The following is a 25265-nucleotide window of genomic DNA, read 5'->3' as shown; positions in this document are numbered from 1 at the left end:
GGCAGCTGGAAGAGGAGCTGCGCGTCCGACCAATAATTCATGTCACACTTCAATTATTTGAGTCAACAAAGCTCAGTGGATTGGCATTTCTTGTTTTCTCTCTCTTTTTTTTCGCTGCAGCTGCTCCTGCGGCTGATGTGTTCCGTTGTTCTGTTTTCTTTTAGCAATTTTGTTGTTGCACATAATTAATTGGCAGCTGGCGTAGCGTTCATAAATTTCAGTGGCTGTCAGCTGGGCCGTCGGTTTGTCTCCTGTCAGTCGCCTGTCAAAGCGACACAAAAATGTGTGCAGAAGGAAGAGAAGCGGCAACTGTCAACTGTTGTGTAAGGTGGGTGGCAGGTGGCTGGCCACGTAGGCAGCAAATCAATTTGATTTTACTTCAATGGCCATAAATATGCCTTTACATAATATGTGTTCTTCATTCTATACATTTAACCACACACATTTGCGGCCGCACGGCACGAATTGCAATATTTTTATTACACATTTTGCGTAATTTTATGCGCAGCTTTATGGCACCTGGCGTCTGTGCAGCAGCAGCAGCAGCAGCTGCTGGGAGCATTTGATTTGATTAGAGCCAACGAATGGGCGCCTTGATTCACTGCCTTCGCTCGTTTCGTTTCGAGGCGCATTTGCAAAATTAAAAGCCGCTAGCATAATCAGCAAGTGATTTCCATTTGCTGGCTTTTATGTATCTGGCTTATATTTTTGGGCCACTGCCAAAAAGGCGACACATGGCCAAAAGCAGGCAACAATCAATGTACAGCCAGCTGCTGACCATAGCCATGAAAGCCAGCCAACCGAAATCTGTTCAAATTACCAAAAACGAGCTCTAAGTACAGAGTTATGCAATCACGATGCTTGTTTATAATGTCTATAATATCTATGCATATATAGTATAGAGTCGAGGGGCCCATAGAAATTGACGGCTTTTCAACAATCTGACTTGCGCGCTCATTCAACTGCAAATACAACTAATCATAGATATTTTCATATATTTTTTGTATATTTTTTTATATATTTTTTATATATTTTTATATATTTTTATATATTTTTATATATTTTTATATATTTTTATATATTTTTATTTTTATTTTTTTTATTTTTATTTTTATATATTTTTATATTTTTTTTTATATTTCTGTTTTGATCAATGCCAATTGCAAGTATTAAAGTTCATTAAAGCCAAAACCGAGCTGCTTCATTTCAGTTTTAAGAAGAAATTAAATAGTTTTTAAGTTTAACTTCTAAATGTCAAACTTCTTGTGCAGCTCTTAAAGCTCGTAGAGTTCTCCCAAATAATTCTTAACTAGTTAAAGCTTGGGCTGAGTAGCTCGACGATAATGAATCGTTTGTCGACCAGCAGCGGGCCGGCTAACGATAGAGCCGCAAGGGAGTTGAAATAGCTACACAAACAACTTGTTAATTGTTTCATTGCTGATTAGTGATAATAAAGCCACGAGCCTGGTAAAAGTTAAGTCAGAAGCAAGCAGCAAAGTTAATATTTAGTTAGTTCATTTAGTTGTTAGTATTAGTTAGCTAAAGTGATTGTCATTGAATTCACATATTTGATTGGCTCAATTCTAATCGGCGGCTATTGATTATTGCATTAGGCGGAAAGCTTAAAGTTAGCTTCAGCTGAAAGCTTAAAAGTTTTACTAAGTCGCTTCGACTTTTGGCCTTGTTCATATTGTTTATATGAGTATCAGTATTAGTATTATCAATATTTATTAGTCTTATTGTTATTTTTATTAACATTGTTTTTGTTATTATTATATTATATTATATTTATTTATATTTTATTAATTATTTTTTATTATTTTTTTGCGTACTATTATAGTACTTTTTATAATTGGTATTATTATTTTTAAAAATTTTAAAAAAGTGTTAAATTTATTATAATTTCTATTAACATCTTTTATTTTTTTTATTATTATTTGCATTCTTTAAAAAACTTTTTATAATTTTTCACAATTGTTTATTTCTAATTCTTATTACTTTTTGATTACTATTATTATTACATAATAATATGGCAATTATTATTGCTAATACTTTCAGCATCAGTAACAAGAAATGTTAACTTTTAATAAAAAAGCTTTTCGATTATGCTTCGAAAAACACTTGCCATAATCAACTACACTCGGTCGCTTCAATCAGTCAATGAAAATGTTATGTATTCACTTGTTTATGACCGAAAAGAGACGACCAGAAAAGTGCTCATAAATGGTTCTTACTTTGATTAAATCTTGCGAACGAGCTGCATTAATGGGGCCTGCCCAAAAAGTGTCAAATTGCCTATTATAAAACGTTTATATATTAATTAAAGCGTGTGTGTGTGTGTGTGTGTGTGTGTGTGTAGGGGGGCGTATAAAGTACACTTACCTGCTTTTGGATGTCGTATGAGCTCAGCAAAGTGGCGCAAATTGAAATTAGAACCAGCGAGGCGTCGCTTCGTCGAGAGTGTGGAAAATTTTGCAATTTCCTGTCAGCCAATGAATGATGAAATGCAGGGCACAACTCACACGGCTATCTGCTGTGTGAGTGTGGTTGTGAGTGGGTAGATTGAATTTTGTCGCCCAGAATGAAAATTGCAAAAATCGTTGACAAATTGCATTTGAGGCGCCTGCCTGCTGGCAATCTGCAGCTCAAGTGTTGGCTGACTCTTTGGCTTAATCGCAAGTGAGCTGCATTGGCGAGGATTTGCCAGCACCTGTCTGTGTGTGTGTGTGAGTGTGAGTGTGTGGCAATCAGTTGGCAGTCATTCAATACAAATTTATTTCATAGCAGCATGAATTGAGCACAGAAAAGGCGACCGAGCAAACTGTAACTGCTTTTTATTGCCATCGATGACGCCTCAACGCCCCATTCAAAGCATTAGTATGTGTTGTCTCTGTCTCTCTGTGTGTGTGTAATAGATAAGCAACATAGAATACACTTAGCTAACCATACTGCTTAAGGCATTTTGTATTGTGGCCCCGCCAACCGTGAACCCTTGACATTTAGCAGCCGCTTAACGCTGTGCCTCCATGCGCTAGTCAGGCATGAAATTGAAATTTATGTGTAATGCAAGTGCATGAATTGCACCCATACACACACGCACACACACACACACAGGTATGGACTACAGGTAATGGTATCTCTCGAGAAATCAGCTGAGGATCAAATGGTTCTGCAGCTCTGCCTGCAACCGGATATTCGCTTTGTTGTGCGTCTGCCGACACAGGTCGCCATGGCGGCCAAGCTAATGGCTTCTGATTCAGTTCGCCGATTAGATTACCTCACAATTCAAGCTTCAACTGCAGTAGCTTCAACCCAGCGCCTTTAAAGTGCATAAATATCGCATCTCAATAGAGGCGCCCAATGCTTTGCCATGATAATAGCTAATTTAATCCATTTGGGGCTTAAGCAACTAAAAATTATTTACTCACATAGAGCCACAGTTACAGGCAGAGGATTACCGAAAAGTTTTCAAATGCTTTTGTTACCTGAGCTTGTATCAAAAGGCAGAAAAGAGGTTTATTTTATTTAGAATATTTCACAAAATACCTGCAAATATTTTGGACAAATACAACAAATGCAAAACTTTCTAGATCTGCTTTTGACAGGACTTTGAGTCAAAAGTTCTGAACTCAGTTTAAATGTTTCGTATTTTATCTTAGCATATATTCAATATATTCTATATATCTGTAAAAGTTTTACTAAACGAAAACTTTTGTTATAAAGAAGCAAATTAAAATTTGATCATGTTTAGCAGCCAAGACTTTTAGCTTAGCTAAATTTACTGAACAGCTGCCCTGCAGCTTGCTAAGTCTCTGCACTCTAACTAGGCCTCTCCATGTATCTCTTGCGACAAGCCTCTTGTAATGGACGATATCTTGCTGTCAAATTATGATATCCAATCTCAAATAGAGAGCCTTATAGTGGAGAGTAGTAGAGTGGAGAGTAGAAGACTAGAGAGACTAGACTAGAGTGGAGAGTAGAGTCGAGAACAGTATAGTGGAGACTAGCAGAGTAGAGAGTATTTTAGGGGAGAGTATCAGAGTGGAGGGTAGGAGACTGGAGAGTTTGATAGTGGAGAGTAAAGCAGAGTAGATTAGAGATTAGTAGCGTAGAGAGCATCATAGTGGAGAGTCAGAGACAGAGTTGAGAGCAGTAGAGTAGAGAACACTTTGTTGAGGGTAGAGTAGAGGGCTTTACAGTAGAGTAGAGAACACTTTGTTAAGGGTAGAGTAGAGGGCTTTACAGTAGAGTAGAGAGCATTATATTGGAGAGTGGAAGGTAGTAGAGTATATAGTAATAGAGTTTAGTGTAGTTGAGTGGAGTTACAGTGAGTAGAGTAAGACTGAACTGAATATTAACAGTTCCTCAAAAAAATTTTTATTTAGTTTAGAGTATCTCAGAAGTCCGATGTGATTGGGCAATTCTTTTTTCAGACTTGGATTCAGAACAAAAACCTTAAGTCCAATGCTTAGCTCCTCAACTCTGTTGATCTGTATTATCAAGCTTAAGATTTGCTGTGCTTCAATCAGCTAACTTCATTCGGAGTTTATAAGAATTTGATATTTCTTTGATGCGGCTGGCCGAGGCTAGATTAGATTAAAATATGTTTGAAAGAAGAAGAGCTAAATACACAGATGCTGCAAAGAGAAAGAATAAATCAATTTAAATTCATGTATGCTTAAATAAAATATATTAATATAAATTATATCGTTATCCTGGAAATATCTAATAATTGTGAGTTAAAGTGAGCTGTAAATTTAAAGTTATTTCAATTTAAGTAAACGTTTGCTGAACTAGAAAATTGCAGGTTAAATTACATTTGTGTTTATTCAGGTGTGTATGCGTGTGTGTGTGTGTGTGCGTGTGTGTGCTTAAGTGTCATTCGTCAATTAGGTACAAAACAATTAAATATCAACTGGAGACCAACAACATAACATGCAGAGCTGAAGTGCGAAAACTGTCATGGAAATTGCACCTATGCGAAATTCACAATGTCTCATTTTAAGCAACATGGCAATGTGCATGTGCTTGTGTGTGTTTGTGCTTTGGGCGTGTCCTGTGCTAATTAGCTGGTAGCAGTTCAGCAGCAGCACGGCCAGGGCACAAAAACTGGAGAATTAAATTAAGTTTTATGCATGTGCGCAGAGGAGTAAAGCAAAGAGACCAGAGCAGGCACACTGGGAGCTATATGTATATGTATACAAATATTTATGAACACACACACACACACACACAGACACAGACACAGATAGACACGTTTGCCAACAACTGATGTACACAATAAGTGCAAACATTTCGAGCATTTCGCATATTAATCAAATAGACAACATTTAAAAAGCAATATCTAGTTCGAATACACGTTTTGGCCATTGACACACGTGTCTTAACCGAATTGGATACTAGCCGAATGACACACACAATAAATGTTAGAGTGGCAGTTGCTTAAAGGCTTGAAAACATCAACTAAAAATCCATTCGACTAGCGGCAAATCGAAAAGTTCTTTAGATACTCTAGAAACTATATAGATTAGTCGCATTACTGGCTATGCCTAGGGCATTGGCTTCTTTCCTAGCAGCACTCAAATTTGTTCATTTAATTAAAATTATTTGTTTATAAAGCACAGGATTTTCGAGTACTTCTGGCCAACTGCTGCCGCATCTATTATTCAATGTATCTACAAGCGGACACGCAAAGCGAGGCATTCATGAACTACTTTGTCCTACATACCATATATATATATGTTTATATATATGTCTGTGTGTATATTTAATTAGTTTTGCTTGCGTCCAGCTTTGTCAGAGACCGACTTTGGCAGCAATTTAAATATGTAGCCTGACTGTGGACTGGCAACTAAGTAAAGCTCTGGGCGCCACACACAATTGCGTTTTCATGTCACGAGACAAACTTGAAGTTCTCATATATCGTATATCATATATCATATTTATATTGCGATTTGCGCATATGTTGTGTGTCTTGGCTGAGCGGCACAAGAAATTGCCGTCGCAGTGTAGCTGGGCGCTGCAGGTGCAGTTAGTTTGCGGCACTCCGCCTCCGCCTCCGACTCTGACTACGCCTCAGCCAGTGCTTCCTTCCAGCTGCAACCGAAAGTTACTTTTGCGCGCAGTGCAAATTTATTTTTAGTCTCTTTTTGTGGCAGTGCAGCTCACTGCAGTGGCAGGGCTTTGCTTTATTTGATGAGTCGTTCACACACACACACACACTCACTCACACACACTCGTTCAGTCAGTTGTCAGGCGCAAAGTCTGTGTCAGAAATGTCTGAAAAATGTTTTTGCTCGCTTTTGCCGTTTCGTTGGCAGCAAAATCGAACGAATATAAACAATGTGTCCACAGTGCGGAAATAGTATGGAGCAGCCCGGGTAGCCGGGTAGCCGGGTAGCCGGGTAGGCAGAGTTCTGCTGGCTAGGCGCGCGCTCACGTGACAAAGCAGAAAAAATAAAAAAAATGAAATGGGATTATGTGCCAGCCCGAGGGGCGCTGGCTCAGCCACACATCTCACATATTTGGCCACGCAGCTCCATCAGGCAGCTCTCGCTGGCTCTGTCCGTTTGTTCAGTAAAGTGTTGTGATTTATGTGCTCCGTTGCAATCGAATTGCGAACTACGAGCACTGAACCACAATGTGCCCCCAAACCAAAAGCGAACACGAGTAGAGTCCAACGATGCCCCGCCCACCGCCTCACCGAAAACTCCTCGGCGATGTGCGGCATGTGACTGCGACCCTGGGGCCAAGTGCAAAATGCGACGAATGCAGTATTTGGTTTCCAATTGGATTCTAAGTGGAAAGCGGCAAGTGGAAAGCAGTGTGCGGCAAGGCATAAACATTTAGATGACAAAATATTTTAGACCTATAACTATGCAGTTGAATGGACAATATTTTACCGCGACTCGAACGCAATTGAAACAAGAAAATATAGTTCTTTTTGAGCGCAACGAAGTGTAAGGGCCCATATGAGGCATAGCCGACTAGAGATGGTCTGAGAGAGAAGGGGAGCTTCCCATAGGAAATTTGATTTCATAGACCGACTGCTTCTACTTACTCTATGCATATATATTAATATCCTCTTCAAGGGTATTCGAAATTCGAGTAATAGTGTCGCTGGCACAGTTACGTGTATTCTTGATAGTCATCTCTGAGGAGGACATGGCGTATGCGTAATGTGCACAAAATATATCTCTGGCGAAGCAAACATTTATGCACAATTTATGCAGGGCCATAAATGTAAGTATTTTATTGAATGGCAGTGCCAGCTCGAGTATTTTACTCGTATTTTCTGCAAATCAATAAACTGGCATAAATGATGTGAATGCGCCGCTTCACACTGCGGCTTCGAAACTGCCTTCGTGCCTGCCTGTCTGCCTGCTTGATTGGATGTGCGTGGGTCTCTGCGCGCCTGTTTATTTATCTGGACCGTGCACTACTGTCAGCCCCTGCACATGCTGACACCCCGATCTCAAGAAAAGTGCGTGAAAAGGGTATAATGTTCTGTGACTGACAGAGGGCCGAAGCGGAGCAGCATGATAGTCGCTTTGGCAGCTTTCTCAAAGGCATTCACATGCCTCTGTGTGTGTGTGTGATATCGTCAGGATACCTAGCCAGTTCCAACCATGGCACTCCCACATGCTTCATATGGCCAGGCTTCTCCTGCCCAGCTGTCTGCCCAGCGTCGCGTCGCAGTCAAATTTGCAAATTTCTTTCTCTCTCTCTTTATTATTACATACTTCAGCTAACACACATATATATCATATATATATATATTGGTCTGTCAGTCGTTTTTCATTTTCAGTTAGAGAGGGCCAGGGCCGACGCTCTGTATAATCCTAATAAATGTGCGCATTTAGCATTTGTTTTTCATATCTCATATTACAGCATGCAATGGAAAAGTTTTACGCAGAGTTCGCTCGAAATGTTTGCGCTTCCCTCGCCGTCGCCGCGGGCGCCTTCAACGCATTTCGTTATTTTCTTGATGTTCGTTGTAGATTTTACAACGTTTGGTTTTGGCCAAATTTGAACAAAGCCATTAACATTGATTAGCAATTGGGTTGGAGCAACACTTCGTGAGATTACGCATACGTCATGTTGGCCAGAAAGGACAACGCAGACACAGACCCAGAACGGCACATTAAAATATCGAAATGAGTCAACAGTGAAAACAAATGGGAGCATGACGCATGACCCAAGCGGCTGACGCAATTTGCGAATAATAAAGAAACTCTGAAGCGAAAATAGATGTCGGCCATCCCAAGGCCTAGGCAGTCGAGTGCATTTGCCTGGATGAGTTCAGCCAGCGCTGTTGACTCTATTTGACAAGTTAATCTACAGCTTAAGCCCGAAAGCCGAATCGTTTTTTATTGGCAAAAGCCTCGAGCATTTGGCTAATGCATTTGTTAGATTCTTTGTTCCACTTTGTTAGAGCTGGAGCTGTTGACTTTCCAAATAGTTCATTACAGAGATCAACTGCGAAAGAAAGTAGTCAGGAGTGCTTCGGGAGATTATCTGGTGGGAATGATCTCTGTAAAGTTGATTCCCCTATAAAATGTCTTAAGACTTTTTAGTCTATTTTGATGACTCTTGATAAGTCAAAGCTGTGCGGGGCCTTCGCACGTAGCTTATTCAATGATACAAGCTAGATCTCTGGATGCTATTATACGTTCGTATCAACGGACGGATGGCGGACAGATGGTTGGATGGAAGAGCGTATGGACGGACGGACGAACTGACAAAGGAACAGAGAAAGCTATGTCAGTTCGGCTGCTGATCCTCCTGCTCAAGATGGACGTTCTGTGGAACCTGCTCTAGACGGACGGATGAATACAAGGACGGACGGTTGGACGGACGAACTGACAAAGGAACCGAGAAACCTATGTCGGCTCGGCCCATCAACACAGATGGAGGGATGGACTGACGAAGAGATAAAGCAAGAGAGCCATATCGGCACGACTGCTGATCCTTCCCTAGACCGACGGATGAGCACAAGGACGGACAGGCGGCCGGATGCTCGGTCGAACGGACGAACAGATTAATATATAGTGGAATAGAGAGCTATATCGACTCGGCTATTGATCCTACCCAAGACGGATAAACGAAAGGGTGAAGAGATAAAGGGAAAAAGCTATATCGACTCGACTGTTGAGTCTGCCTAAGACAGACGGATGAACACACACTGTTGATCTGTTGTGTTGATCCTACCCAAGAAGGACGAACAGAAAAAGGAACAGGTAGCAATATCGATTCGGATGTTGCTCCTGCCCAATACTATATAGATAAGTTCTCCTATAGCATGATATCTTGTTTGCAACCCAAACGCAACGTTGTGTTCTTGGCCTCCTTCTGCCTGTCCCATGCCCAAGCTGTGTGCATAAGCCAAGTTCGATTGATATTTCATGCTAAGACTCTGACTATTCAGCTGTTTCCCTAAAGTTCGGTTGCTTCTAACAGTGATTGACAATTGTTCTTAATCTGGGCGTGTTTATTGTTAATTGAAGGCAGTGGGAGGCATGCTACCTGCTGCGGCGTATGTCTGCGGGCCGCGTGCAGCTGACATCCGTTTGCCGTGCAGCCAGCTGTCGGCTGGCGATAGGGAAGTGCCACGCCCCCTATCAGCCCGCAGGCCGCACTGATGATTGAGTTGCTGTCAACGCTGTTTGCCGTTGTCGTTGTCGTTGTCGTTGTCGTTGTCGTTGCGAGGGGCGCGGCCGGGGAGGCTCAGAGGCTGTGCTACTTGTTTGCACAAATAGTTGCATAATTTTGTGCACTCGCGCTAAAAGCCACTCAACGCGTCTCTCCCCTCGCAAGTGGGGGCGTGTCTGCCTGGCAGTCAGATGCCAGATGCGAGCATTCGGCGTGTTGATTTTGATGTAGCTAAAAAGCCACTTGTCGTTTGTTGGCTGCTCTTGAAGTTGTGCGCGTTGAACAAGTTTGCATAGCCAAATGAATGTGGCGCGCATCGCATCGCATCGCATGGCATCGCACGCTCCATGCCCCATGGCTAGGATATCTGAAGCCTCCACAGCCGCAGGGCCGAAGGGCCAAATGCTACGCAATGCATAAATAAATACATTAAAAGAAAATTAAACACTCGCCCAGCTCTAATTGCATTTTATGTACACTGCAAATTTATTTTACACTTTTCGCGCAAAGTATCTGTAAGACATAGCGCTGAGAGCCAAATGCCCAAACAGTGCCATAAATCGAGAGTAAATAACAAATTTAGTTTCTAATGAGAAGCGAGAAGATTTCAATGCAATTGACCGAGGAAAACTAACGAGTGGAGGAGGAGGCAAAGTGAATCCTTAAGTATTTGAGATAGATAGATACAGCTGACTAAAGCATCTCTATAAGACAGCTTAGATCTTATCTAGAGTTCAGTATTAGTATATCCATGCACATCTCTTCAGTAATATAAAACCTTAACCTAAGCCAGGAAAAGTGCTCAAGTCGGCAGTGTCCGATTTGAAAATACCCTGCATGCCAGCCGATCAAGCAAACTTGGCTAGAACTTCAAGAAATTTTGAGACACAATATATTAAAAATCCAAATTGTATAAGCCATGATAGAAATAAATAAAAAAAATGTAGCGAGCGACTCTTCAGTCGACAGCGATCCAGATCGACAAAGAATATATATGCTTTATGGGTGCTCCCACGCCCCTTTTCTCACTCTCAATGAGCGTTCGGGCATACAAAATGCTTGATAAATATTTGAAAGAGTTTATTAAAGTTGAATATTTTGCACGTGGGTCTCAGTGGATGCTGTGCACAAGTTTTGGACAGCTCTGACAGATAAAACAGCTGACAATCCAAAACAGTCAGCAAAAAAAACAGTAGAAAGGCAGCATGTGTGTGTGTTTGTGTGTGCGAGTCCATTGTGGCCACTGATTTGTGCACTCATTGCAAGTTTTGAATAACTCGCTGCTGGTCGTAAACATTTCAGTGGCCCAGCTAAAAGTCGAGATAAAAGCGAAGGCGAAATTTAAGGAGTGAGAAAACGTGCAGGAAAATGAAAACGAAAATGAAAATGAGTGTGGAGAACAATACTGTGCCTGATTGGACACAGCTGATAAGCGAGCACGATGACGATAAGGACGACGCATAGACGAGAGCTGATTGCCCAACAGTCTGGGCGACTGGCAGGGGAGCTGCGAACTGACTTGTGTTGTCGTGCCGCCGAGGCAATTAAAATCAAGCACCAAGGCCGCAAAGCGTGCGATAGAGAAAGAGTATATATGAGAGAGATAGAGAGAGAGAGGGTGAGACAACTCGAGCGAAAACAGCGATTCATAATTGGTGATAAGAAACGTAATTAATTGGCACAAGCCTGATTTATGGGCGACAAAGCAAAGGATAACAGAAAACTGAATATTCAGGCGTGTATGAAGATGCCTTATTTATAGAGATTTGTGTATACACACACACACACACACATAAATATATATATATATATAAATATATGTATATATATCATCGATTTGAAATACTTTGACTTGTCAGCTGCGCCATCTATGAGCTGAAGGTAGCGAAGCCAAAGTGATGAAAACTAAAGCGAGCTCTGAGCTCATTAATATAGCCAAGCCTTCGGGCATTGTGAGCTAGCAATGTATTTTGAAATTAACACAGATTCCCCTAATGCTATCATCATAAATCTCTATTACACAAATATCTACCTGCCTGAGCCCAGGAGAATGCCTAGATCTTAATTATAATTAACAATATTAGCCAAGCTGGGGTATTTGATTGTTCATTTCTCAGAGCTCGTTGCGTAATTCAGTAATAAAACAAAGGCGCGCCCGCTCCGCACGAAATGCAAAGGTTACAAATTAAACACTTGACATTGAAGCGAAGCTGAGCAAGAAATTATATAAATAAATGAGTGCCAGCCTCACACACACACACGGGCGCACATGAAAAATTGAAGACTCACTCGCAGATATCAACGCATAAATACTAAATGAATGTGCGAACGCACACACGCACACACAAAGAACGGCACTGTGGCGCCACCTAGCCTCAGACTCAGCTCCAGACAGCGAGCTACGTTTCTGTGCGCTGTTCCCAGCGTCTGAGTGGCTTCATTCGCCCGATGATTGCTCAAGAGAGCGTCCAACACAGCTATAAATACATGTGTGTGCGTGTGTGTGTGTGTGTGTGCACATCCTGCGCGTTTCCTCATTATTTTTGTGCAATCGCTGTAGGCGCTTTGGGCGCTGCCTTTCCCACGACCCTTCCGTCTTTATCCCTATTGTTGTGAAGCTTTTTTTGTTTGCCCGCACAATATACTGATCCGGCTCATGTGTCTGTGTGTGTGTGTGTGTGTGAAAAGTGTTAAGATTTTACATTTTTATGCCGCATGCTCAACTTGTCGTTGTTGTTCTTGTTTTTTTTTTTTGCGCATTTCATTATTATACCCTGATCCCATTAAAAATGGGAAATCAGGGTATAATGGTTTTGTGCAAATGTATGTAACAGGCAGAAGGAGGCGTGGCAGACCCCATAAAGTATATATATTCTTGATCAGGACGACAAGCCGAGTCGATTGAGCCCTGTCCGTCTGTCTGTCCGTCCGTCTGTCCGTCTGTCCGTCTGTCCGTCTGTCCGTCTGTCCGTATGTGTGAACGCGTGGATCTCAGCATCTATAAGAGCTAGAGACTTGAAATTTTTTTTGTAGGTCCGTGTATAGCACGCGCAGGTCAAGTTTGTTTCAAATATTCGATAACTATTCGCATTTAATTGTTATCGAATAAAAACATTATTGAAATGCAGTAAATAAATTATATCTCGAAAGTCTTAAGAGCTAGAGCCTCCAAATTTTGTATTTAGTCTTATGTATATTTTATGCAATTTTGATTTTTGTTGGATTTTGGATACCGGCTCCAAATTCCCCCAAATTCTTAGAATTTAAGTTTAGTTGGAGCTAGGGCCATTATGTGAAGGCGTTTGCATCTCAACCAAGCCAATAGGATATGTAGATCATATGCTGAAAGTTTCATTAAAATCCATTAAGTAAAACAGAAGTTATTAAACAAAACGTTTGGCCAATTTGCAAAAGCACATGTCAGCAGCGCCACGCGCACGCATTTTTCCTATGCGTGTGCACACATACATTCAAATGCGTGCATTCTTTTCTATTCCAAGAATTGAAATTGCGATTGAATTGTGCTGAATTATTAGCTGCTACTTATGTTCAAATTTGCAACAAATCGCGAAAGAAGGGCAGTGGCTGCGTTGGTATAGGCGCCGCTCGTATGCAGCTTGGTCCGGGTTCGATACCAGAGGAGATGAAATGTTTTTTATTGTTTTATTTTTTTTTTTTAGTTATGAAGTGGCGGTGTTGGTAGAGTTTGTGCACGTTGCGCGAATAATCCGGGTTCGAATCCTGGTCTCGCAATGTCGATTTTTATTTGTTTTCTTTTTTTTTTAATTCTCGATACAAACTACGGAAAATATTACAAAACTCAAAGGACTAGGATCAGGGTATCTCCTAGTCGGGCACCCCGAGTAGAGCTTTCTTACTTGTTTTTTTCTCTTCTCTTCTCTTTGAATTTGTTCGTTTTGTGCCATTGCCTTTTGTTGCTGCTGCCAGCCATTTGTGCAAATTGCTCAACAGTGTGCAGCTAAGAGAGAGGAGCAGTAGCTGGCTACTAGCCATGCCAGGCAGTGGCAGCAAGCAGGGCTCAGAGCAGCAAAGGACATGCCAAATCGAATGCGATGATTGGAAACACTTCGAAAACAATTTGTTTTTAGTTAACAATTGGATAAAGGGACAGACAGAAAGGGAGAGAAACATTTTGTTGTGTTTTAGTAGTTGTTGTATAAACACTAATTAGATAGAATCAGTCAAACAGCAGCCAGTGTCAGCTGCACTTTAACATTGACTCTCGCCTGGCATGCGACCTGGCAGCAAATCAGTTTAAAGGTTTGTAAATCTGTCCTTTCGTGTGCTCCGCACTGGCCGACACTTGACTTGAGTTGACAGCTTCATTAACGTCTACGGGGCAGTCGCCAGGCATCAAAAATGAAAGTTAAGCGCTCATTAAGGCATCATTATAATAACTTATTCATTGCAGTGTGCACGAAAAGAACTCGTGTCTGGCGCTCATTAAATTCCAAATGCCTTGCAGTCCCCAAGCAACCAAATGGGACTAGCCAGACTCGGCTCATATTTGAATATGTTCAGACCGAAACATATACAAAGCACACACAAGAAGCGAAAGCGGGAAAGGCTGGGAAAGAAAAGGCGAACATTTAGCAATTAGAGTAGTGAAGAGCCCTTAAAGCGGCTACAGCTCAAACATTTAATAGTTATTTGAAATGCATTTCATTTTGCTGTTAGCCATTAAAAAACAAGTAAGAAAGCTCTAGTCGGGGTGCCCGACTAGGAGATACCCTGATCCCAGTCCTTTGAGTTTTGTTATTACAAACTCATTTAAATAATATTTAAATAATAACAAATAAAAATCGACATTGCGAGACCAGGATTCGAACCCGGATTATTTACGCAACGTGCACAAACTCTACCAACACCGCCACTTCATAACTAAAAAAAAAAATAAAACAATAAAAAACACTTCATCTCCACTGGTGTCGAACCCGAACCAAGCTGCATGCGAGCGGCGCCTCTACCAACGCCGCCACCGTTCTTCTTACATGGACTGTTGCATATTTGAACATAAGTAGCAGCTAATATTCAGCACAATTCAATCGCAATTTCAATTCTTGGAATAGAAAAGAATACACGCATTTGAATGAATGTGTGCACATGCATAGGAAAAATGCGTGCGCGTGGCGCTGCTGACATGTGCTTTTGCAAATTGGCCAAACGTTTTGTTTAATAACTTCTGTTTTACTTAATGGATTTTAATGAAATTTTCAGCATATGATCTACATATCCTATTGGCTTAGTTGAGATGCAAACGCCTTGACATAATGGCCCTAGTTCCAACTAAACTTAAATTCTAAGAATTTGGGGGAATTTGGATCCGGTATCCAAAATCCAACAAAAATCAAAATTGCATAAAATATACATAAGACTAAATACAAAATTTGGAGTCTCTAGCTCTTAAGATGTTCGAGATATAATTTATTTACTGTATTTCAATAATGTTTTTATTCGATAACAATTAAATGCGAATAGTTATCGAATATTTGAAACAAACTTGACCTGCGCGTGCTATACACGGACCTACAAAAAAATTTCAAGTCTCTAGCTCTTATAGATGCTGAGATCCACGCGTTCACACATACGGACAGACGGACAGACGGACAGACGGACAGACGGACAGACGGACAGACGGACAGACAGACAGACGGACAGGGCTCAATCGACTCGGCTTGTCGTCCTGATCAAGAATATATATACTTTATGGGGTCTGCCACGCCTCCTTCTGCCTGTTACATACATTTGCACAAAACCATTATACCCTGATTTCCCATTTTTAATGGGATCAGGGTATAACAAGCGCAAATTCCGGGCAAATAGTTTGTGGCACACCAAAAGGAAATGCTAATGATGCACTTTTCATTCTTTTTTTCTTTAGGCTGAAGAGCCAACTATTTTGGTATTTGTATTTGCAAATACTTACGCTGAAGTACAATGTACACACACACACACACACGCACACACGCCCTGTGAGCGAAGGCTGACTTAATTTGTTTACTAAATGACATAATACCCAAAGAGGCCAACTGTCATTGGGTCTGGCACTGGCTATATATAGATATAAAGCTAGTCTATGCGGGCCGGCTAAATATCAAGAGAAAGGGAAGCAGAGAAGGCCAGCTAAAGACACAGCACACAGCTGACTGCGATGTGTGCCACATGACGTATACGTAACGTGCAGAAGGAGTCGCAAGTTCTGCGTTTTTGTTGTCTCATGTTGGCCATTTATCAAAATGGCAAAAACAAAAAAAAATAAAATAAAATAGTTGCAACATAACAACGTCTCATGACACATTGTGTAATTATAAAATTAATGAAAAATTTATCAACTACATAGAAATTAAGTGTGTAAACGACGCTGTGATAAATGAGCCAAGCAGCTTTATGGCAGCTGGTCAACATTTACGGCGGATGCATTTCAGACAAGTCATGCGTAATTGCCGAATATGATACGATATAAATGTACTTTCATTAGGCAGAAGAAGACTGATTAGCATTGATGTGGATAAGACAGTGAAACGTGCGCTGCCTATGAATAATGAGCCCAATTGGCAGAGCAATTTATTTCAGTGGCATTGGCCAATGGCTTCTGGCAAGCCGAACTCAAATTGTGCTAGATAATTACATTAAAGACATTGCCACAGTGATGAAAGTTAACGAGAGAAGGCCTAAAGCATGAATATCTTAGCAAAGCAGCTTGGAGGCATATGGGCTTTTTGGAGTTGTTTCTCTACTATAAATCTAAAGGAAGCTAAAGAGGAAATATATGTATATATATATATATATTTACATATTTATATATATATTAAAACATCTCTAAGCTTAATGGGAAATATTGCTATCAAACGTTTCACAAATCAATTTAATTCATTTCATTTCAATTCTTTGCCTTTGTAGGAAACTTGCTTTTGTGCCTAGCGACTTGTCTCACCTGCTTTCTTTTCTGTTTCGTTTGCAGGTTTTCTCTCCTGGGATGTATCCGATTGTCATGTCGACTTGGAGGAGGAGCTCAATACAATCACACAACATGCACCCGAGGGCGAGGAGGCGCGTCACGGTAAGTCAAATGTCAAGTGAAACTCTCAGCTAATTGGGCCGCAAATAGAAATCGAATTTCAATCCAATTGAAAGCTGTCAACTTGCCAGCTCATTAAAGAGTGAAGTGAATGAAAAAAGTAATAGTAATAAGCGAAATTCATTTGTTAATTAACTGACGAACAAAGTTTGACATTTTGTTTGACATTTGCTTTTCAATTTGCCCGTCGAAAAGTTCACGTTGACGCAAGCAGATGTAAATTGCTTTTCGAGCGCTGACTATGCAATTATTCAACTATTGAAGTAGCAGTTGAAAACTACAAAATCATTCTAACAAATTATGACAATTGTCTTTCAACAGCTTTTCACAATTGGCATTTATCAAAGAGCCCAATGCTCTCGGCGCTCAGCTCTTAGTGCCTTTGTTCTCTGTATGGCTTTTGTGTAATATTAAATCCGAATCCGAATCCGAATTGGAGTGGCGCATTTTCATTTTCATTTTCATTTTCCAACATAAACAACAATGCAACAAAGCCAGCCAAGTGTCGGGATATTGTGCGGGCCTCTCGGATTTGGCTGTCTTTGCGGATTAGCCGGGACAACGTTGTTGAAACGCATTCAAGTGGCTGCACTGCATCGGCTGCACAGCCAGCCACCCCCTCTCGCTCCACTGTTTTGCTGTTGTTTGTTTTTCTTTCTTCTTATTCGCTTGTTTGTTTGTTGCTCTGCCTGGCTGCCTAGCTGCCTGCTCGTCGTTAGCCAAATATGACTATTGTTGCAGCTATACACAAATTAGAAGCTACATGCTTCATGGGCTTATTAGAATTATACTTGACAGTCGCCATATCAAACAGTTTAGTGGCTAAGCTGCGCTCCTTAGTCACGTAACGAGCGCGCTTCTTGCACTCTGACTTAATATCAAAGGAACATTAGCAAAGCAAACTTGCAATGCAAATATTTTGCTATTCACGGCATAAACAAAGTTCGCTAACAAAGAAAAGTCAAGTCGAGATGGCAAAAGTCGAATATGAAATAAGTTCTAGTTGAGTTGGGCTTCAGCTTCAGCTTTTATTAGGCTACTTTTCAATTATGTTTTCCACTATTTATATATACTTAAAGTGTAATATTTTATTCAAGAGTTGTGATTGCTTATGCCGTGTAATTTATTACAAATTGTTTTCCATTTATTTTATGGTCTCGCTGGCAAACTTCTGCTAGCTCGAGCTTGTGCGAACAACAGCTGCTGGCTGCAGCATGAAAATACAAATTTGTAGCATACTTTGCAGCGCACGAATGTCAATGTGATATGCACAGAGTCCGTCCTTGGGCTAGCAGGCGTTACCGTTGCCGTTGTCGTTGCCGTTGCTGGTAAGTGCAAGAACAGCACCTGCGCTCAATGCCTTTCTGCCATTGTCCAGGAGGAGCACTTGGCAAAGTGAATTCCGCATTCGCATTTTTGTTTACACAGTCCGCAAAAAAACTACTCAAACAAAATTCTCAAGTGTCTGCTCTCAATAATGATGCTGGCCAAGCGGCATAAGAATGGGCCACGCTGAAGGACGCATCATTTCAATTGCAGTTGAAAATACTAAAGTTTTGAATATCTAAAATATTGCTGTAATGCCTGAGATGCCAAGATGCCAAGATGCCAAGATGGTGAGATGGTGAGATGCACACGCCTCGATGCTTGATGTTTGCTGCTTGTAGCTTGGCGCTTGGAGCTTTGTGAGGCTTTGGCGGCTTTGGTGGCTTTGTGTGCATTGCATAGACTTCACGGGGCACTATAATTTGACAAAGGTTAGGAGGCAGCCAGCCGTTGGCAAGTCGATAAAAGTCGTCACCTTCGCTGACAAAGCGCTGTCCTTCATTCAGGATAGCGCCTCTGGTATGCACAGTCCACTATGATGCAGTCGACAGATATCGTTTACCTAACGCCACTTTGTTGGCCCAACAACTGTCAGCTGCTGCTAACAAGCGAAAGCCGGAGCTTCGGCTTGCCTTTCATGTTCTCCATAAGGTCCTGTCAAGTTGAAAGCTTTCACTCTGCCACGGCAGTTGGGGCAACTTTTTGAGCAATTACAAACATTTGTTAACAAGCGCATAATATATATATTTTATGGCTTATACTCTTCAGCGGCGTCGTTCTTCATTATCAACGACAAAGTTATGCTTTAAAATTGAATTTGATGCAGTTTGCTTAAGTTTCCTTGCGGGACTTGGGACAAAGTTCGCTGCACAAACTTTGCCACCGAGCAGCTCCGAGCCACTCCAAATACCCCACGGTGCTTGCTGCGATCCTACTTGAGCTGGGACATAAAAAACTCAGCTTTACAGCGAGCTACTCATTAGTTGCCCGACACTAGCTAGCCCCAGCCAGTGCCCAGCTGCAACTGTTTTTCCTTCCTGCCATTCTTTTATCTATTTGATTAATCGTGGCATTAATAACACTAAGTGGCTTGTCGCTTAAAGTTCCTTTAGTTTTGTTAGTCGGACAACTTAAGCAACTCGCTACGGCTGAGTTCACTTATAGCGGAAGCTATTTCCCATTAACTGCACTGTCTAGAAAGTGTTTCAAGGTTGTTGACAACGCTAAACGAATTGTAATGACTTGATTCATAATTGAATTTCAATTTGTTACATGATACTCGCTACTCGTTAGTCGCTACTCTTTACTCGTTACTCGCTACTCGTTACTCGCTACTCGTTAGTCGCTACTCGTTACTCGTTACTCGCTACTCGCTACTCGCTACTCGCTACTCGCTACTCGTTACTCGCTACTCGCTACTCTCTACTCTCTATTCTATACTCTCTCTCGTCTTACTCCCTTCTTCACTATTCTTTCAACTATCTGCTATCTAATTGTAGTACAATAATTTGTATTCATATTCTCACTACATTCGTTACTCATTATAGTTTACTCATTAGTTTTATCCGTTATCCGTCAATCTACTGAGTATCTTTACACGCTAATCGCTACTCTCTGCTCGTTAGTTTATACTCGCTATTCCATACTTTCTAGTCCCTGCTCGCGATTGTCTGCCTCTGCCCAAGCTCAGCTCGTTACTTTATATTTGATTTCACAACTTCGTTCGCTACTCGTTGACTACTATTCGTTAGTATTTTATATGCGACTCATAAATCAAATCTAATCCTTACACTTAGCAGCCGTCTCCCCACGACGCGCTACTCGTCATACTTTCACTTGTCAGATTTTTATTTGCCAACAAGCGTTTCATTGTAGACTTAGCACACGTTGCTCTGGCTAAGCTCCTGTAAGCGCACAGCATTAACATGCACATAACCTTTAAAGCCATACGAATTCTTGAGATAAAGCGTATGCAAAATTGATTGATAGAGCCAGGCAAACACACATACAGTAGAACGAATGCCCTCTCACGCCCACACAGCCACGCACACAGTCACGCGCGTATAACGGACAAGGCCATATTGACAACGACTGTGCAGCTCATGCATAATTCAAGCACAGCCAACGAACAGGATGGCACAAAAAATGAGAGAAAGAAATACAATAAGATGGTTGCGCCCCTGCCCCAACAGGCAAAAGTTAGGCAAATAACTGAATGCCGGCCGGACACCCACACACCCAGGCACACACACTAGATAAAGACAGTTACACTTTGCATATGAATACGCGCACACTCCAAGAGGAACTGCACGCTCCAGCTGAGCTCGCAGCGAAGCGAGCTGCCTGCCAGAGGCACACATAGCTGGCAGTAGAGATAAGCGAATGCAAGTGTTGCGGCATGAAATTAAAACTATAAAATGCTCTTATTCCACAATGCCGCACACTTCACACACTTGCCACACATGCCACAACAATAGTCGATGTGTGATGCTCGTAATAAACTGAGCCAAATCAAAATAGTTTAAGAAATTGAATTCCAATTCCATTAAATATTCAGCAAACACCTTTCTCGTTAAGCAAATAACAAGAGAGAGATGGAGTGAGAGAGAGAGACAGAGACAGACAGAGTTAGCTTATTAAACGTGGCTGATGTCTATGCAATCTATGGCATTTCATCATTATCGATAGTTAGATATATTTTCCAATGGAATTTCGCAATGGAATTTATTGAGGCCTGAACTGAAATTTGACAGGATAGTTTTTAGGAATTCAATAATATTGAATATGCAAAGCGAAAAGGAAACAAAAGTGAGAAAAGAGTCGTGGGGCTTAAGCTGCAGTACCTTGTATAAATATAACTGTAAAAATAAGTGCAGCTAGAAAGCGTGGTCCATGAAAGATGAGCGTGAGTAGCACACGTCGACGGGCATCAATCGCTATCAGCGACGCTTATCAATGACGCCCCTGACATGCACCGGCTTGAATCAAGCAGAGCCTAGTTTAGTTGACGTGGGACATTTTATGGGCATCTGGTTTAATTTGAATTATGCAGCAGAGGTCTGCCCCGGCATGGCAGACAACTGGGCCAGTTGCCAAGACTTTGACGCTTACAACATGTTATTGGGTTTGTTCAACAGACGAGAGCCTAGAGATGACAGCGTCTAGATTCTTGTTGCTGTTGTAACCAAAGCCTGATGTATGATGCCGTTGCCCGCTTTTGATTAATGACGCACGTGCCACGTGCCACATGTCGCATTCAAATTGAATTCAACTCGACAAACTAATTAAAATACCTTTCAGCCTGGGTTTTTGTGCGTTAAGCGCATTTCAACTACATAAATCAACGCGATTTTGCCGCTCTGAAGCGTGAATATCTGTATAATTGTGCAGCCAGGCTGTAAATTCGTTAACTGCCAGTTAACTCAATCCGAGATGCCACAGCTCAAACACGATCCAGCGAGCTTACTGATTGAACAATTTGAGGATGTCACTCAGTGTCCTCGTTGCCCTTTCATATGGAGCACTGCGACTTCCAAGCTAATCATTAATGTAGCCATACTCGCTTCGGGCTACTCAATGCCTTCTTCAAATAATCCCTGCCGTCGCTGTTATAGATCAATTTATGTGGACTCCATTTTGAGGCGAGTTTAGTTCCAGGCACCGGCTAGAGCTGAAAAGTGCAATTGGAAAAAGTTTTTTTTACACGTCCATTCGACGTGTTATGCGGGCGGGACCAGAGGACTTCAGTGCCGGCTGGTGACCGGCGCCAACTGTAATTACTTTGCAGTCCGGCAGAAAAATGAAACGAAATAAAAAACAAAAGGAATGTGCGGAGAGAAAAACAAAGGAGTGAGAGAGAGGCCAGGAGAGAAATCATAAAACACAAAAAGTTTCCGCCTCTTGTTATGCAAATTTGTTTTGTTTCACTAACTTGGCAGCATTCCGAGCGTAGGCATTAAAGTACAGTTATTAACGGTTAATATGCGGTCGTTCGCCATTTTGGTTAGGTGCGGCCAGCGCGAAAACTTTTCAATGGACTTCGCAATGCGAAAAACTGCACTTGACACGAAACCCAACCCGAAGCCAGTTCTTCCCCCTCAGCCCTTCCTTTTTTTCTTCTTTTTTTTTACTACATTCATGTCGCCATTTGGCATTATATTGCTGAAAGGCGCAGGGTTGAAGGGTTGGCAGGGGGGCAGGGCGGCAGGGGACATTGTGGGCATTGTTTGCCACCAAGTTGGATGCAACTTTGGCATTGTATGTGGCTTTGCAAACTTTGAGCCGCGATTGGGTCCCTGATCTGCCACTCGCCACTTGCCACACGCCACACGCCACTCAGCCTATTGGTTCGTAGCTGTTCAACGTTGCCAGTAGACAGTACAGTCTTTGTGGTCTTTTGGCCAAGCAAGTTCTTAAGTGCCATTTGTAGTTGGACATACGAAATAGTAAATACTTTCAAGGCAACTCTTGCCAAAGAAGGCTAAGCCATCTGGCATAAGTGCGCACTTTCCAATTGACTTTTTATTATATTTACTAATGGCTTGGATCCCCTGGCATCGTTACCAACTTGTTAGACAACAAGCGGATAAATTGTGTTGTACGACCCAGAACTCAATAAAATTTCAATTAAACTTGAATAGGTATTTCACCAGAGCTTGTCTCAGGTGGAGCAAGCTTAAGTCTGTAAACAATGAGTTCAAGAGCATCAAATGGTCGGTGGGCTGTGAGTGTAAGCGCGTAGCCGTCACTCGATTTGATTTATACAGAATGACACTTTGGAGCTGCCGTCATGTCGTTAATGAGATGCAAATGCTCTAACCGCATTTTATTTATGAAACTCAAATTGTCACGCGCCGGCTGGGGCCTGTTGAGGCAGTAGGAAAATACGCGAAACTTGCATACCTTAATTCACAAATTGCGTATACGCACGGGTGCCGCATGTGCTTAAGCCCATCCAGGCCAAAATGTGCGGGCATGTATGTCACTGAGCTTTACAAACAAACATATACGCACACAAACAAACACACACACACGCACAATAAAGCACTTTCTTTTGTGTGTGCATAGGGCTGTGTATAGAGCTGATAAATAAATGTCGCACGCAAGTCGCTGTAAAGATGATCATTTATAAAGAGCATGAGGGCTACAAAAGCAGCGTGACACTGGACCGCTGTAGAGCTGGCGAGTCAGAGCGAGGCGAAAGGCGTCTAGCTTGAAGCAACTGAAGCCATACGTAGGTGCACGCTTGGGCACACTTCAGGCTCGATGGCTCGATGGCTCGTCGCTTTTTTTTACGCGTACGTGGGCACATTTGACCGTTAGGTCGACGTGCCGTATACGTAATGTGCACACACACACACACACACACACTTAGAAAACATGCGTGTGTGCATGTTTGTATAGGTAGTGACATGTCATGTGCGCTCATTTTTTTCCTTTTATTTATTTTTCTCTCTTTTTTTTTGGCTTTGTCAACGACTATTTAGTGCAGAAAATGCGTAAATTATTTACATAGGGCAACGCTGTAAAAGCATTTAGTGCTGGGAGCGACCAGAATTGCCCACTCATCCAATGCTGATGATGATGATGGTCGACAGCAAATGACATGGCAAGGTCGTCAGCAAGGTCGCATCTTTTATGCTTGTGGCACGCGCGATACAATTGGTCAGCCAGCGAGCCCTAGGGCCGGCTGAAAATCTTAATTAAACCATAAAAATTAAAGATTTATGAAACGATTTTTCAGTCGACTGCAGTCGCCATGCAGCGCTGGGACCAATGCGAATGAAATGCTTGACAATAAAGCCAACTTAGCTAAAGCCAGCGCAGCGTGTGGTCCCAGCCCCGCCCCACTGTCGGACAATTTAAAGCCACTTGATTTGGTGTGCGTGCCTAATGCTTGGATTCTCTGGCCGGGACTCAAGCGTTTGGTAATCCAAGCCTCTTGTGTGCTTGCCACTCGACGTTTTAGCTATTCATTAGTGAGCTCGGTGGGTTAACGTTGAATAGTAGTTCAACTAGACACACCAAACCCCTAGCCGACCAGCCGTTTGGTTAGCTGAGTCAGGCTTACCGCAAATAATAAAATTTCTGCGTGGTAGGCAGTTGTAGTGAACGTGAAGCATGCGGGAGCGGAGGCTGCCAGAAGCTCTAAAGACCAAACGAGCTACTTGAATGTATTGCCGCCGCCTTGCCCCGCGCCTTTGTCCTAGACACAAGCCTAGTCCGTTTACTCATATATATAACAAAATATTAATGGCTTTTAGGCTTTCCTTTTCATTTCAAGCGAATTTCTAGCAGATGACCATTTAAAAGATTAGCTTCTTGTACTTAGGCCAGATTCAAAGAAGAGTCTAACGATTCACTTTGACTGCTCTAAGCGTTGCAAGCAAATGGGTTTATCTGCACAGTTCTACCCTAGTTGTGGCAATCGCATATATTATTATCCATAATCATTGCAGGTGAGCGACTTATACAATATGCCAGTGAGAATCTTGTGACGGAGGTGCTCATACATCCACAATACAATACGCTTATACAATGCATGCGTAATCTACTCAGTAGTTTTACGAGGCATCGGCATATTATACACGCTGGCTACACCTTTAGTGGCAACGGTTCTTGGATCCTACAGGTTAGCCATGAATGTGAACAGGCGATGCGTAAGGTAAAAATGTATTGCTCTTTCAGGATGGCACCTTCTCGGTGGCTGACTTTGCGGAGGCATTTCAAGAGCACGACGTACAAAGGGTGATACGCGCCTATGCGGATACCATAACGATGAATATACACTGTGCAGATGCTGGGCTCTGGCACACATTACCGGATAAGGTCTTTTCACGGCAGTGTAAAATACGCATCAATCCGGTGGATGTGCTGGATACCAGCAGCGAGTACATCAACGGCTTTATAGGTACCACTTGCATCAACAAAAATTAATCATTTCTTGGGAGCTTAATTACGTTGCGTGACTTACAGATTATCTGGCGCCAATGCTGGTGCCAACTTCTCTGCGAGAGTTGCTAGAGACGTCGGATGTGGTGGGCAATATACGTTTCACACACCCTACGCTCTATGTATTTCCCGGAGGCCAGGGTGATGCCGCTCTTTTTGGCATCAACGGCTTTAACATGCTAGGTAAATAATAGAAAAAGTTGTTGAAGCTATATGACTGCTAAGTAATCCGTGTGCT

The 25265-nt window shown here is 42.0% G+C and overlaps 1 protein-coding gene across 1 annotated transcript in view; it reads left to right on the top strand.

The window, feature by feature from the left end:
- The window catches only part of LOC111601839 (microtubule-associated protein futsch), a gene marked incomplete at its 5' end in the record, with an annotated part of 52835 nt that overhangs the window by 10084 nt on the left and 17486 nt on the right, over positions 1 to 25265 (top strand). The window contains 4 exons of the mRNA XM_030223534.1: positions 16634 to 16732; positions 24535 to 24707; positions 24764 to 24986; positions 25052 to 25210. Of these exons, the coding sequence (XP_030079394.1) occupies positions 16634 to 16732; positions 24535 to 24707; positions 24764 to 24986; positions 25052 to 25210 (654 nt within the window). The remainder of the gene's footprint in view (positions 1 to 16633; positions 16733 to 24534; positions 24708 to 24763; positions 24987 to 25051; positions 25211 to 25265) is intronic.

This window comes from Drosophila hydei, unplaced genomic scaffold (genome assembly GCF_003285905.1).
Source record: "Drosophila hydei strain 15085-1641.00,03,60 unplaced genomic scaffold, DhydRS2 tig00000232-arrow-arrow-pilon, whole genome shotgun sequence".
Lineage (NCBI taxonomy): Eukaryota > Metazoa > Arthropoda > Insecta > Diptera > Drosophilidae > Drosophila > Drosophila hydei.
Note: the sequence above shows the minus strand (reverse complement) of the source record. Positions and strands in the feature narration are given on the sequence as shown.